We start from the raw sequence: 14,820 nt of genomic DNA on the forward strand, positions 1-14,820 counted from the left end.
AGATCCCACCCTCCCCGGGCGGGAATGCTGTAGGGGGCGTGTATTCACAGTCCCGTCCCGCGTGCGGGCTTTTCCCCTTGCTGGTGAAGCAAACTTGGCGCCCTCTTTGCGACTGGCCTCAATGCCAGCGCGCACCGCTTTGTGAGCCAGTTCGAGTGCGCTGGGAAGTGGGTCGCCACATAACCCCCCCCCCCAGAACCGGCAATACACCCCCCAATGTCCACAGTCTGGGTCGGACTCTGTTTGGGAGGTCTGCCTCTGTGCCGCGGTGCCTGAATCTCGACCGGCTGCGCCAAGTCCACATGGGCCGGTTTGAGTCGGTCCACCGTGAAAACCTCCTCTTTCCCCCCAATGTTTAGCACGAATGTGGACCCATTGTTTCTAATCACCGTAAACGGCCCCTCGGAGGGCCGCTGCAGCAGTGCCCGATGTCTGCCCCGTCGTACAAAAACAAACTTACAGTTTTGCAGGTCGGGTTCTGCCCGTGCTGCGAAGTGGGTATGGGGGCCAGGTTACCGAGCCTCTCACGTAGTCTGCCCAGGACTGCTGCGGGTTCTTCCTCTTGCCCCCTTGGGGCTGGTATGAACTCTCCTGGGACGACCAGGGGTGCACCGTACACCAACTCGGCCGATGAGGTGTGCTCTTTGGGTGCCGTGTGGATTCCGAGCAGGACCCAGGGGAGCTCGTCCACCCAGTTAGGCCCTTTGAGGTGGGCCATGAGAGCCGACTTCAGGTGACGGTGGAAACGCTCCACTAGTCCGTTCGACTGTGGGTGGTAGGCAGTTGTGTGGTGCAGCTGTGTCCCCAAAAGGCTGGCCATAGCTGACCACAGGCTGGAGGTGAACTGGGTGCCTCTGTCGGAGGTAATGTGGGCCGGTACACCAAAGCGAGATACCCAGGTGGCAATCAGTACCCGGGCGCAAGATTCGGACGTGGTGTCGGTGAGCGGGACCGCCTCTGGCCATCTTGTGAACCGGTCCATGATAGTCAGGAAGTGCCGTGCTCCGCGCGACACTGGCAGGGGGCCCATGATTTCCACATGAATGTGGTCGAAACGCCGGTGGGTGGGGTGGAACTGCTGCGGCAGAACTTTGGTGTGCCGCTGCACCTTGGCTGTTTGGCAGTGCATGCACGTTCTGGCCCATTCACTGACCTGCTTGCGGAGTCCGTGCCAAACAAACCTGTTGGCTACCATCCAGACGGTTGTCCTGATGGAGGGGTGCGTTAAGTTGTGAATGGAGTCGAAAACGTGCCGCCGCCAGGCTGCCGGAATGACGGGGTGGGGTTGGCCGGTGCTGACGTCACAGAGTAGGGTCCTCTCACCTGGGCCTACGGGGAGGTCCTGAAGCTGCAAACCGGAGACTGCAGTTCTGTAACTAGGGATCTCCTCATCTGCCTGCTGCGCCTCTGCCAGTGATTCATAGTCTACCCCCTGGGACAGGGCTTGGATGTTAGGGCGGGAGAGGGCGTCCGCCACAACATTGTCCTTTCCCGAGACATGCCGGACATCCGTCGTGTATTCGGAGATGTAGGACAGATGTCGCTGCTGGCGGGACAACCAGGGGTCGGATGCTTTCGTGAACACAAAAGTAAGCGGTTTGTGGTCCGTGATCGCGGTGAAGGGCCTACCTTCTAAGAAGTACCTGAAATGCCGGATTGCCAGGTATAGCGCCAACAGTTCCCAGTCGAAAGCACTGTATTTGAGCTCGGGTGGTCGTAGGTGTTTGCTGAAAAACGCCAGGGGTTTCCAGTGACCCTCGATGAGTTGTTCCAGCACTCCACTGACTGCCGTGTTGGATGCGTCCACTGTGAGGGTGGTAGGGATGTCTGTTCTGGGCTGCACTAGCATCGTGGCGTTTGCCAAAGCTACTTTGGTTTTAATGAAAGTGGTGGCGGACTCCTCGTCCCAGGTAATGTCCTTGCCCTTACCCGACATCAGGGCGAACAGGGGGCACTTGATTCGGGCAGCTGAAGGGGGGAAGCGGTTGTAGAAATTCACCATACCCACGAATTCCTGAAGGCCTTTGATTGTGTTGGGTCGGGGGAAATGGCGGACCGCGTCTACCTTGGCGGGCAGAGGGGTTGCCCCGTCTTTAGTAATCCTGTGGCCCAGGAAGTCAATGGTGTCGAGCCCAAACTGGCATTTGGCCGGGTTGATTGTCAGGCCGTAGTCACTCTGTTGGGCATAGAGTTGACGGCGGTGGGACAGATGCTCCTGATGACTGCTGCTGCCTATGAGGATGTCGTCCAAATAGATGAAAGCGAAGTCCAGGTCGCATCCCACCGCGTCCATTAACCGCTGAAACGTCTGTGCGGCATTCTTTAGGCCGAACGGCATGTGGAGGAACTCGAAAAGGCCGAAAGGGGTGATGAGTGCCGTTTTGGGGACGTTGTCCAGATGCATCAGGATTTGATGGTATCCCCGGACGAGGTCTACCTTGGAGAACATCCGTGCGCCATGCAGGTTTGCTGCAAAGTCCTGAATGTGTGGCACAGGGTAGTGGTCTGGTGTTGTAGCCTCGTTCAGCCTGCGGTAGTCGCCGCATGGTCTCCAGCCCCCTGTTGCTTTGCGCACCATGTGCAGGGGGGAGGCCCATGGGCTGTCAGACCGCCGTATGATCCCCAATTCCTCCATCCTCTTGAACTCCTCCTTCGCCAGCCAGAGCTTGTCCGGGGGAAGCCTTCAAGCACGAGCATGGAGGGGTGGTCCTTGTGTCGGGATGTGGTGCTGTACGCCGTGTCTGGGCATGGCTGCTGTGAACTGCGGTGCCAGAACCGATGGGAAATCTGCCAGGACTCTGGTGAAGTCATTGTCAGACAGCATGATGGAGTCTAGGTGTGGGGCCGGCCACTGGGCTTCACCCAGGGAGAACGTTTGAAAGGTCTCGGCGTGGACCAGTCTCTTCCTGGGCAGGTCGACCAATAGGCTGTGAGCTCGCAAAAAATCCACTCCCAGGAGCGGTTGGGCTACGGCGGCCAGTGTAAAGTCCCACGTGAACCGACTGGAGCCGAACTGTAGCTGCACCGTACAGGTGCTGTAGTCCTTACTGTGCTGCCGTTCGTGGCCCTCAGGGTGGGACCCGGTTCTCTGTTGCGGGTGTCGTAACTCGTCGGAGGTAAGACGCTGATCTTGGCTCCGGTGTCGACCAAAAAGCGGCGTCCTGACTGCTTGTCCCAGACATACAGGAGGCTATCCAGATGGCCAGCCGCCGTAGCCATCAGCGGGCCATCATTTGAGGCCATTGATGATTTTGCCTCAAATGGCACTTTGAATGCCTCCCTGCTCAGTGTTGTTTGCTTGAGCCTTCTCGTTATTGTATTTTCAGTCCTGGCCATTGCCATTATGTCAATCCTACTGAGTCTCTCACCCCCTCACTCTTGGGAGACTCTGGGGCTATTGTGTATTTAATTCATCCGTAGCTTGTATGTTCCCTCTTGTGAGTCATGCACATAAGGTTGCTAGCCTTATGTGTCCATGTCAGTCTTTCCTGGAGATCAGTTGTCTTTCCAGCATCACCAACCTTCCTTGATTGCCGTCCAGTCTTTTCTAGAAGTCACTAGCAAACCAGATGTCATTTGCATGCTCTCTACAATTACCTGATGAGGTAACCATAGCCTTTGGCCAGGAGCAGATGCCGTTAGGTGGTGCCCAACCTTCACAGAGTGTTTCGACCCTTAACCACTGCACTTCTCGCCTGCTCCATATCCAGCAAGAGGTTCTTTCTGCTTCCTCCCCCATCCTGTGAGCTGCTTGGTTCTTCGTCTTTTCACCAAGTCCCAGCACAGACAGCAATCTCCACAGCAATGTTGCCGGAACCCTCTACAGCTGATCTCCACTGGGAATAGGCACGACTGCTATTCTTTGTCTGTACACTCTAGGACTAAGGATTGGTATTTCAGGGCCTTCCTCTTGGGAGCCCCCCTCGTGTCCTTCCTCCCATGGTAATGTGAGCTCCTCCAGGATGATCTTCTTGTCTTGGGTGGGCCGCAGGTCAATATCTGGTCGAAGTGTGGTTTGCACCACCTCCTTTAAATGGAGTAACTTGCAAAAAGGTATCATTCCTTAAGACAGAAAGCAATGCAGAGAAGTTATTCTGGTTATACAACTTATGACCAATGACTGGTGAAATGCAAATACTGTTATCAATTTCAGTTATAGAGCAGTAGTCACCCTGCAGTTGGAGAAGTCGAGTAGCTGTCAGGAGAAATGGAAATGTAAATAGGCAGTTAATGCTGCAGAGACTGGGTAACTGGCACTGAGCACAGGTCTGTGGTGCAGAAAGGAAAGAGGGGGAAGAAGGGAGCAGTAGTGGTAGAAAGAGGAAAGAGGGGATAGAAGGGAGCGCGACTCAATGGTCAGGGAATTTGACAAGGTCCCTCATGAGAGACTCATCCAGAAAGTCATGAGGCATGGGATAAGTGGAACCTTGACTGTTTGGATAAAACAACTGGCTTAAAGGAAGAAAGCAGAGGGTAGTTGTGGAAGGAAAGTATTCTGCCTGGAGCTCGGTGACTAGTGGAGTGCCACAGGGATCTGTTCTGGGACCCCTGCTATTTGTGATTTTTATAAATGACCTGAATGTAGAGGTGGAAGGATGTGTGAGTAAGTTTGCGGATGACACAAAGATTGGAGGAGTTGTGGATGGAGCTGTAGATTGTCAAAGGTTACAAGAGGATATAGCCAGGCTGCAGAGTTGGGCAGAAAAGTGGCAGATGGAGTTCAGTCCGGATAAGTGTGAGGTGATGCATTTTGGAAGGACAAACCAGAAGACTGAGTACAGGATTAATGGTCAGTTACTTAAGAGTGTGGATGAACAAAGGGACCTTGGGGTTCAAATCCATACATCCCTCAAGGTTGCTGCACAGATTGATAGGGTAATTAAGAAGGCCTATGGGATTCTAGGCTTCATTAACAGGGGGATTGAGTTCAAGAGTAGAGAGGTCATGTTGCAACTCTACAAATCTCTGGTGAGACCGCACTTAAGAGTATTGTGTTCAATTCTGGTCACCTCATTATAGGAAGGATGAAGAAGCTATGGAGAGGATGCAGAGGAGATTTACCAGGATGTTGCCTAGTTTGGATAAGAAATCATATGAAGCAAGGTTAGCAGAGCTGGGACTTTTCTCTTTGGAGCGTAGAAGAATGAGAGGGGACTTGATAGAGGTCTACAAGATTATGAGAGGCATAGATAGGGTGGATAGTCAGTACCTGTTTCCCAGGTCACCAATAGCAAACACCAGAGGGCATATGTACAAAATTAAGGGAGGTAAGTTTAGGGGAGACATCAGGGATAAGTTTTTTTACACAGAGGGTTGTGAATGCCTGGAATGACTTGCCAGGGATGGTGGTGGAGGCTAAAACATCAGGGATATTTAAGAGCCTCTTGGACAGGCACAGGGATGAAAGAAAAATAGAGGGTTATGGGGTAGTGTGGGTTTAGTACTTTTTTAAAGGATTATATGGGTCAGCACAACATGGAGGGCTGAAGGGCCTGTACTGTGCTGTAGTGTTTTATGGTTCTATAGTTCTATGGAGCAGACAGGAGATTATGTGGAGATGAACAAGACACCCGGATGTTATGTTGCCTCCCAGATGCCAGGGTTAGAGACATCTTGGATTGCGTCCACAGCATTTGGAGGTGGGGGGGAAAGAAGGACAGACAGATTAGCAGGATGGGCAAGAGAGAGGCAAATGAAATACAATGTTGGAAAATGCAAGGTCATGCATTTTGGTAGTAGAAATAAATGTGCAGACATTTGCAGATGTGTAGAATAAATACACTTGTTCTAAACTGGGAGAAAATCCAAACATCTGAGCTGCAAAGAGATGGGAGTCCTTGTGCAGAACACCCTACAGGTTAACTTGCAGGTAGAGTCGGAGGAAGGCAAATGCAATATTAGCATTCATTTCACAAGGTCTAGAATATACGAGCAGGGATGAAATGCTAAAGCTTTATAAGGCACTGGTGAGACCTCACCTTGAGTATTGTTAACAGTTTTTAGTTCCTTATCTATGAAAAGATGTGCTGGCATTGGAGAGGGTCCAGAGGAGGTTCACCAGGATGATTCCAGGAATGAGAGATGTTTGATGACTCTGGGTCTGTACTCGCTGGAATTCAGAAGGATGAGGAGGGATGTCAATGAAACTTTTTGAATGTTGAAAGGCCTAGACAGAGTAGATGTGGAAGGGATGTTTCCCATGGTGGGGGAGTCTAAGAGAACAGGGCACAGCCTCAGGATAGAGGGGCGTCCATTTAAAACGGAGATGTGGAGAAATTTCTTTAGCCAGAAGGTGGTGAATTTGTGAAATGTATTACCTCAGGCAGCTGTGGAGGCCAGGTCATTGGGTATATTTAAGGCAGAGATTGATAGGTTCTTGATTGGACACAGCATCAAAGGGTACAGGGACAAGGCCAGGAGGTGGGGCTGAGGAGGAGCAAAAAGGATCAGCCATGATAGAATGGTGGAGCAGACTTGATGGGCCAGATGGACTTATTCTGCTCCTATGTCTTATGGTATTCTGGTCTTACCAATCCTTTATGAATGAGTATAAACATAGAACAGTACAGCACAGGAATACGTCATTCAGTCTACAACGTCTGTGTAGAAAACTATGCTGAATTAAATTATTCTTTTGTCAGTATATGATCCATATCCTTCAATTCCCTATATATTCATGAGCCAATGTGACAAACTCTAAAACATAATTATACAAGATTTTTCATGAAGCAGAAGATACAGTTATGCTAATTAGCAATACAAACTAGGATTGTTTTCATTCTACATATGAATTCATTGCCTGACTTAGCAATGACATTCTGTCCTTACTTAAACTGTGATTTATAATCCAGAAGGCTTTAATAATTACAGTTTATATATATATATATATATATCTACTTAGGATTTGAAACCTGATAATATGGGTGCTTTGCTTGAAGAACTATGCCACTGTGGGTTAATATATTAGAAAATATAGATTAAATAGAGCTTTTCAGAGTAACATATTGCAATTTTTTAACTTTATTTATGTAAAAAAAACACCATTATATAAAATGTCATTTGGACCTCAGTGTGTGAAGAGAAATTAACTTGTATGAATGAAGATTTCATTGAATATTTCCTTTAATGCTGAAGATGGACAAATCCATTAGCAATCACCTAAAAAGGGTGCAATCATGGTAACTAAAGAGGTGAGGTAGTGTACTGGTTAGTACAGTGCTATTACAGCTCAGTGCATTCCAGAGTTTGGAGTTCATTGTCTGTGAGGAGTCTGTACGTTTCCCCCTGTGAATGTGTGGTTTTCCTGTGCGCGATCCAGTGGCCTTGCACAGTCCAAAGTCCTACTGGTTAGAGGGTTAGTTGTTCATTGTAACTTGTCCGGTAATTAGGCTACTGTCAAGTAGCTGGGTTGCTGGTATTGCAGCTCGTTGAGACGGAAGAGCCCGTACTGCATTAAATAAATAACATAAACACAAAGAGGGACACATACATCAAACAAGAACAAGGGAGAGCATAAAGATTTCAGAAATATAAAGAATGCATTGAGAAGGTGGGATTAATCTATAGGAAGATGAAGAGTTTTAACTTCAATGCTTGGAGTCAATGGTCATCAATGTAAATCAGGAGTGATTAATTAGTCATGTAAATACAGAACCAGAAGTGAAATCATATTGGCATTTGGAAAGTTGAGCATCATGCTATCAATGCCACTCATCAAGAAATTCTTAGGCATATTAAATAAATATTGTTTATATAATGAGCCAATTATGCTCTCGTCTCATTGCTACCAGGACACTGAAGACACACACTCAATATTTCAGGAATAGCTTCTTCCCCTCTGCCATCAGATTTCTGAATGGACAATGAACCCATGAACACAACCTCACTACTTTTCCTTCTCTTTTTGCACAACTTATTGAATTTATTTTTTCTATCTACTTTTTATTGTAATTTATTATTTTTATTACTATGTTTGCAGTGTACCACAACCACAGAACAACAAATTTCATGACATATGTCGATGATATTAAACATGATTCTGTTCTGCTATTAATTATGTTATTTTTGCAGGGAAACACCATGTTCGACCTGAACTGAAAAATCAAGTGACCACTAGATGCAATGTAACAGAGAATGTAGTAATCAGCCAATCTCAGTGGCACGTGGAAATCAATAAAACAGTACATGTCTTTGGTGTAATCTTACAGAATAGCTCTTTGGAAAATATGGTGTGTGCTGAAGAGCTGATGCATGCATTTAAAAACTCCTGTGCAGCCAGTGGAAATCATGTAACACTGACAGTTCTGAGTAAGTTAACTTTAACAAAATGTTTCACTAACCCTTGTCATTCACATAGTTATGAACTTAGAGTTTTAGAAAAGAACAGCACAGAAACAGGCCTTTCAGTACATCTAGTCCATGCCGAATCATTTAAACTGCCTACTCCCATTGACCTGCACTGAGACCATAGTTCTCCATACCCCTAGTATCCATGTACCTATCTAAAATTCTCTTAAATGTTGAAATCAAGCTTATATGCACCACTTGCACTGGCAGCTTGTTCCATACTCTCAAGACTCTCTGAGTGAAGAGATTTTCCTTCATGTTCCTTTTAAACTTTTCACCTTTCACCCTTAACCCATAACCATGAGTTGCAGTCCCACCCAACTTCAGTAGAAAAACAACCAACACACACAAAATGCTGGCAGAACACAGCAGGCCAGGCAGCATCTATAAGGAGAAGCACTGTTGACGTTTCGGGCCGAGATTCTTCGTCAGGACTAACTGAAAGGAAGGATAGTAAGAGATTTGAAAGTAGTGGGGGGAGGGGGAAATGCGAAATGATAGGAGAAGACCGGAGGGGGTGGGATGAAGCTAAGAGCTGGAAAGGTGATTGGCGAAAGTGATACAGAGCTGGAGAAGGGAAAGGATCATGGGACGGGAGGCCTCGAGAGAAAGAAAGGGGGAAGGGGGGGAAGGACCAGAGGGAGATAACATTTCGCATTTCCCCTCCCCTCACTACTTTCAAATCTCTTACTATCCTTCCTTTCAGTTAGTCCTGAGGAAGGGTCTCGGCCCAAAACGTCGACAGTGCTTCTCCTTATAGATGCTGCCTGGTCTGCTGTGTTCCGCCAGCATTTTGTGTGTGTTGTTTGAATTTCCAGCATCTGCAGATTTCCTCATGTTTGTTCAGTAGAAAAAGCCTGCTTACATTTACCCTATTATACCCCTCATAATTTTGTAAACCTCAAATCCCCCCTCAATCTTCCATGTTTCAAGGAATAAAGTCCTAACCTATTCATTCTTTCTTTATAACTCTAGTCCTCCAGTCCCAGTAACAGTCTTGTAAATTTTCTCTGTACTTTTTCAATCTTAATTACATCTGTCTTGTAGGTAGGTGACCAAAACTGCACAAAATACTCCAAATTGTGCCTCACCAATGACTTATATAACTTCAAGATAACATCCCATCTCCTGTACTCAATACTTTGATTTATGAAGGACAATACAGCAAAAGCTTTCTTTATTATCCTATTTACCTGTGACACCACTTTCAATAATTTATAGACCTGTATTCCCATACTCCTTTGTTCTACCACGCTCCTCAGTTCCCTACCGTTCACTGTATAAGATCCACCTTGGTAGGTCCTACCAAATTTCTACACCTCACCATTTTTCAGCCCATTTTTCAAGCTGGTCCAGAACCCATTGCAACTCATGATAGCCTTTTTCATGGTCCACTCCACCCTCTTTCTTGGTGTCATCCGCAGATTTGCTGATCCGGTTAACCACATTTTCATCCAAATTATTGATATAGATGATAAACAACAATGGACCCAGCACCGATCCCCGCAGCACTCCACCAGTCACAGGCCTCCAGTCAGAGAGGCAACCCTCTACTAGCACACTCTGGCTTCTCCCACAAAGCCAATGTCTAATCCAATTTATTACCTAATCTTGAATGCCAAGTGACTGAACCTTCTTGACCAGCCTCCCATGTGGGATCCAGTCAATTGGCTTACTAAAGTCCATTAGTCAACATCCACTGCCTTGCCTTCATCCACTTTCCTGGTAACTTCCTCAAAAAACTCTATATGATTGGTTAGACATGACCTACCACACCTATGCTGACTATCCTTAATCAGTCCATGTCTATCCAGTCCCTTAGAATGCCTTCCAAAAACTTTACCACTGCTGATGTCAGGCACACCTTTCTGTAAATCCCTGGTTTACGTTTAGAGACTTCCTTAAACAGCCTCTAGTACCTCTCCTGTTACTAAGGATGATTTAAATATCTCTGCTAGGGCCCCAAAAATTTCTGCACTTGCCTCCCATAAGGTCTGAGGAAACACCTTGTCAGATCCTGGGGATTTATGTACCCTAATTTGCTTCAAGACAGCAAATGCCTCCTCCTGTGTAATTTGTATAGGGTCCATGAAGTTGATGCCACTTTGCCTCACTTCTATAGACTCCGTGTCCATTTCCTGAGTAAATACAGATGTAAAAAACACATTTAAGATCTCCACCTAATCTTTTTTGATTCTATGCATAAATTACCTTCCAGAGGGCCAATTTTGTCCCTTGCTATCGTTTTGCTCTTAACATATCACCTTGTCAGCTATGGCACTCTCATGACTTCTTTTAGCCTTCCTGATTTCTTCCTTAAATTTTCTCTTGCATTTCTTATACTCCATAAGCACCTCATTTGTTCCTGCCAGGCACATCCTTCTTTATCTTAATCATGTTGAAATGGGAATTGGAAGTAGAATTGAAATGGGTGGCCTCCAGCAGTTCCTGCTTTTGTGGAGGATGAAGTGAAGGAGCTCGGTGAAGCAGACTCCCAATCTATGTCAGGTCTCACTGGGAGCACTGGATGTGGAGGCTAGTGGGGTGGTGGGTAAGGACAAAAGGAACCCTGTCTCTTGTGCTGTGACAGGAGGATGGGGTGAGGGCAGATGTCACTTGTTACATAATAGCCTCCGCATCCAACTCGTCCCTCTCCAGTCATCTCCCTCCTGGTACCTATCCTTGCAAGTGGAACAAGTGCTACACCTGTCCCTACACCTCCTCCCTCACTACCATTCAGGGCCCCCAAACAGTCCTTCCAGGTGAGGTGACACTTCACCTGTGAGCCTATTGGGGTCATCTACCATATCCAGTGCCCCCACTGTGGCCTCCTGTATATCGGTGAGATCTGTCATAGATTGAGAGACTGCTTTGCCGAGCACCTATGCTCCATCTGCCAGAAAAAGCATAATTTCCCATTGGCCGTCCATTTCAATTCTACTTCCTATTCCCATCTGACATGTCAGTCTATGGCCACCTCTACCACCATGACAAGGCCATATTCAGGTTGGAGGAGCAACACCTTATATTCTGCTTGGGTAGCCTCCAACCTGATGCATGAACCATCAATTTCTTGAACTTTCAGTAATTGCCCCACTTAATAAGTATGCCTTTGTCAGAAAACAACCTGGCAAATCCACAATTGCCAGATCCTTTCTCATTCCATCAAAATTGGCCTTTCTCCAATTCAGAATCTCCACCCATGCACCAGACCTATCTTTTTTGTATATTTACCTTGAAACTAATGGCATTGTGATCACTGAATGCAAAGTGTTCTCCTACACAAACTTTAGTCATCTGCCCTGTCTCATTCCCTATTAGCAGACCAAGTATCACACACTCACTTGTTGGAACTTCTAGGTACTGAGGAAGGAAACTTTCCAGAACACATTTGACAAACTCTATCCCATCTAGTCCTTTTACAATTTGGGAGTCCCCATCACTTGCTGTGAGCTAGTTTTTATTTATAGAGTGCATCAACATTTTCAAGAAATTTTGTCCATTTTAAAGCATTCACAAGAAGGAAACTATTGTATGAAACCTTTTTGGGATTTAGTCACAGTCCAGTCAACAAACTGTCCACTAAGGATGAATTATTGATCTCTGTTGTGCCAATCAGAGCGGTGTTAAGATAAAAACAGACAAATTGGACAATTAGTGTACTTTATCAATTGATTTGATCAAAGTGCTTTTAAGTGGGGTTAAGATATCTAGAAAACTAGAAATATTATTGTCAGGAAATTGGATGAATAAATGGAAATAAAATTCTTAATCTCTGAATGTCATTTCAGTTTTTGTAGTCTCAATTACACACAATAACATAATCTGTTGCCCTGTCTAGTCCAGCCTTTTAGTGCAAAGTACCAGAAGAGTTTAAAAGATCAACTTGTGACAATGTGCCGAAATGCTAAGGGTGGCCTTGCAGAAAGTACTGTGTGGATTTCATCGGAAGCAAGACGGAAGTATGAACATGAACAGCAGAATGCAAGCAGGACTGTTGCTTGTAATTACAAGTCAACACGGTATAGCAACCATTTGGAGAATATAACCTGCCTAATAAACCATCCACCAACTTTTACACCTCTGGAACTATTCATAAGATGTGAGTATTTTTTAATATTTCCTATTACTGCATATGATTTGGAAATGCAATCTGAATACTCCTCAATATTCAGAGTCTAGACTGACACCTACATCATTTATTATTATGTTGTAAGTTGTCCTCTACTGTGCCTATTGTCTTATTAATTATTGTACTGCCCTGTACTGTTTTGTGCACTTTATGTAGTCCTGTGCAGGTCTGTAGTCTAGTGCAGTTTTTATGTTGTTTTACATAGTTTAGTGTAGCCTTATACTGTCTCACATAGTCTAGTGTAGTTTTGTGTTGTTTCATGTAGCACCAGGGTCCTGGAGGAACAGTTGTTTTCATTTTTCCTGTGTACTGTACCAGCAGTTTCTGATTGAAATGACAATAAACTTGACTTCACTTGACTTGACTTGAAGTTATACAGTGCAGAACAATACAGCTCAGAACCTTGGTCCACTATGTATATGCTGAACACAATGCCAATTTAAACTAATCCTATCTGCCTGCCAGTAGTACTTATCATTTGATTTCCTTCCTGTTCTTGTATCTGTCTAAATACCTCTTAAATATTGCTATTGTATCTCCATCCACAATTCCCCTTGGCAATGTAATCCATCTTTGTCTAGCCTTTCCTTATGCTTAATCAAGATTTACTTGCATTTGGAAAAATGCGGAGACTAATTGAGGATAGTCAGCATGGTTTTGTGCATGGGAAGTCCTGACACATAATTTTAGACCATAAAACCATAAGACATGGGAGCAGAGTTAGGCCAGTCAGCCTATCAAGTCTGTTCTGCCATTTCATCATGGCTCCTCTTTCATCTCAGTCTGTTGAGGAAGTTTGGTATGGGCCTCCAAATCCTAAGAACTTTCTACAGGGCACAATTAAGAGCATTCTCACTGGATGCATCATTGCCTGGTATGGGAACTGTACCTCACTTAATTGCAGGATTCTGCAGAGTGGTACAGACAGCCCAGCGCGTCTGTAGTTGTGAATTTCCCATGATTCAGGACTTTTACAAAGACAGGTGTGAGAAAAGGTGTGAGGCCCCAAAGATCATTGGGAAGCCAAGTCACCCCAACCACAATCTGTTCCAGCTACTACCATCTGCAAAATGGTACCGCAGCATGAAAGCCAGGACTAACAGGATCCAGGAAAGCTTCTTCCACCAGGCCATCAGACTGATTAACTCAAGCTGATTTGAGTGTATTTCTATGTTACATTGACTGTTCTATTTATTATTAATTATTATAAATTACTATGATTGCATATTGCACATTTAGACAGAGACATAACATAAAGATTTTTACTCCTCATGTATGTGAAGGATGTAAGAAATAAAGTCAATTCAAACCTGGATCCCACTCAACCCTATACACCTGCCTTATCCTTTGATGCCCTGACCAATCAGGACACTATCAACTTCCACTTTAAATATACCCATGGGCTTGGTCTCCACCGCAGAATTTTATGAAATTTTTTGAGGAGATGAAGATGATTGTAAGTAGGGAAATGGGTATGTTCTATATGGAGTTCAGTAAATTTAGTAAATATTTACAAATAATAAGTCATGTGGGATCCCCACAGTGAGTTGGTTAATTGAATTCCGATTGGCATAGAAGATAGCAGATAACATGTAGCGATAGAGAACTGTTTTTCTCATTGGAGGTCTGTAATGTGTTCCACCAGGATCAATGCTGGGATCTTTGATCTAAACAACATCCTGAGGTAGCTCCCATTAACCTCTCCAAAGCCTCCACTTTCTTCTGATAGTGTGCCATTCAGAACTGTCACAATACTCCGAATTTTTTATACAGCAGTAATATTCAGTTTTAAAAATTCTGAGATAGGCACATGACTGCAGAGAATGGAGGGATATAGACATTGTGTAGGCCATAGAGATTAGTTTAGTTTGGTGTTTCATTAGTTTGCCACAATATCATGGGTCAAAGATTTTTTTTCTAGCTATATGATATTGTGAATTTTGTAGTCAATGTCTCAATTTATAAAATAAGCATATTATACATCTTTACCGCCCTGTCCAATCATGTTGCCATGTTCAGGAATCGATTAATTTGCACTCCAGGATTTCAACGTCTCCCAAGGGCTCTGCTGTTTATTGTACACTTCCCTTTTGCATTTGACCTCCCAAAGTGCATCTCCTGACACTTGTGGATTAAACTCCCTCTGCCATTTCTTCACACAAATTTTCAACTCATTTATATCCCACGGTATCCTTTGATATCGTCAATATCCACAATGCTTTCTCAAATGCGAGCAAATCCTATCCTTAGATATCCTTTCCAATAATATCTTTCCTATGGATGTAAGTCTCATCAGCCTGCCATTTCCTGTAGCCCTTAAACAAAGGTATAACATGGATTAT

General features: G+C 45.2%; 1 protein-coding gene across 1 annotated transcript in view; it reads left to right on the forward strand.

The window, feature by feature from the left end:
- LOC140725947 (nectin-1-like) overlaps positions 1–14,820 on the forward strand; it is an 86,085-nt gene that overhangs the window by 15,232 nt on the left and 56,033 nt on the right. Inside the window, exons 2-3 of the mRNA XM_073041869.1 lie at positions 8,071–8,307; positions 12,188–12,448. Coding sequence (XP_072897970.1) covers positions 8,071–8,307; positions 12,188–12,448 — 498 coding nt within the window. The remainder of the gene's footprint in view (positions 1–8,070; positions 8,308–12,187; positions 12,449–14,820) is intronic.

Source organism: Hemitrygon akajei, chromosome 4 (genome assembly GCF_048418815.1).
Source record: "Hemitrygon akajei chromosome 4, sHemAka1.3, whole genome shotgun sequence".
In the NCBI taxonomy this organism is placed as follows: domain Eukaryota; kingdom Metazoa; phylum Chordata; class Chondrichthyes; order Myliobatiformes; family Dasyatidae; genus Hemitrygon; species Hemitrygon akajei.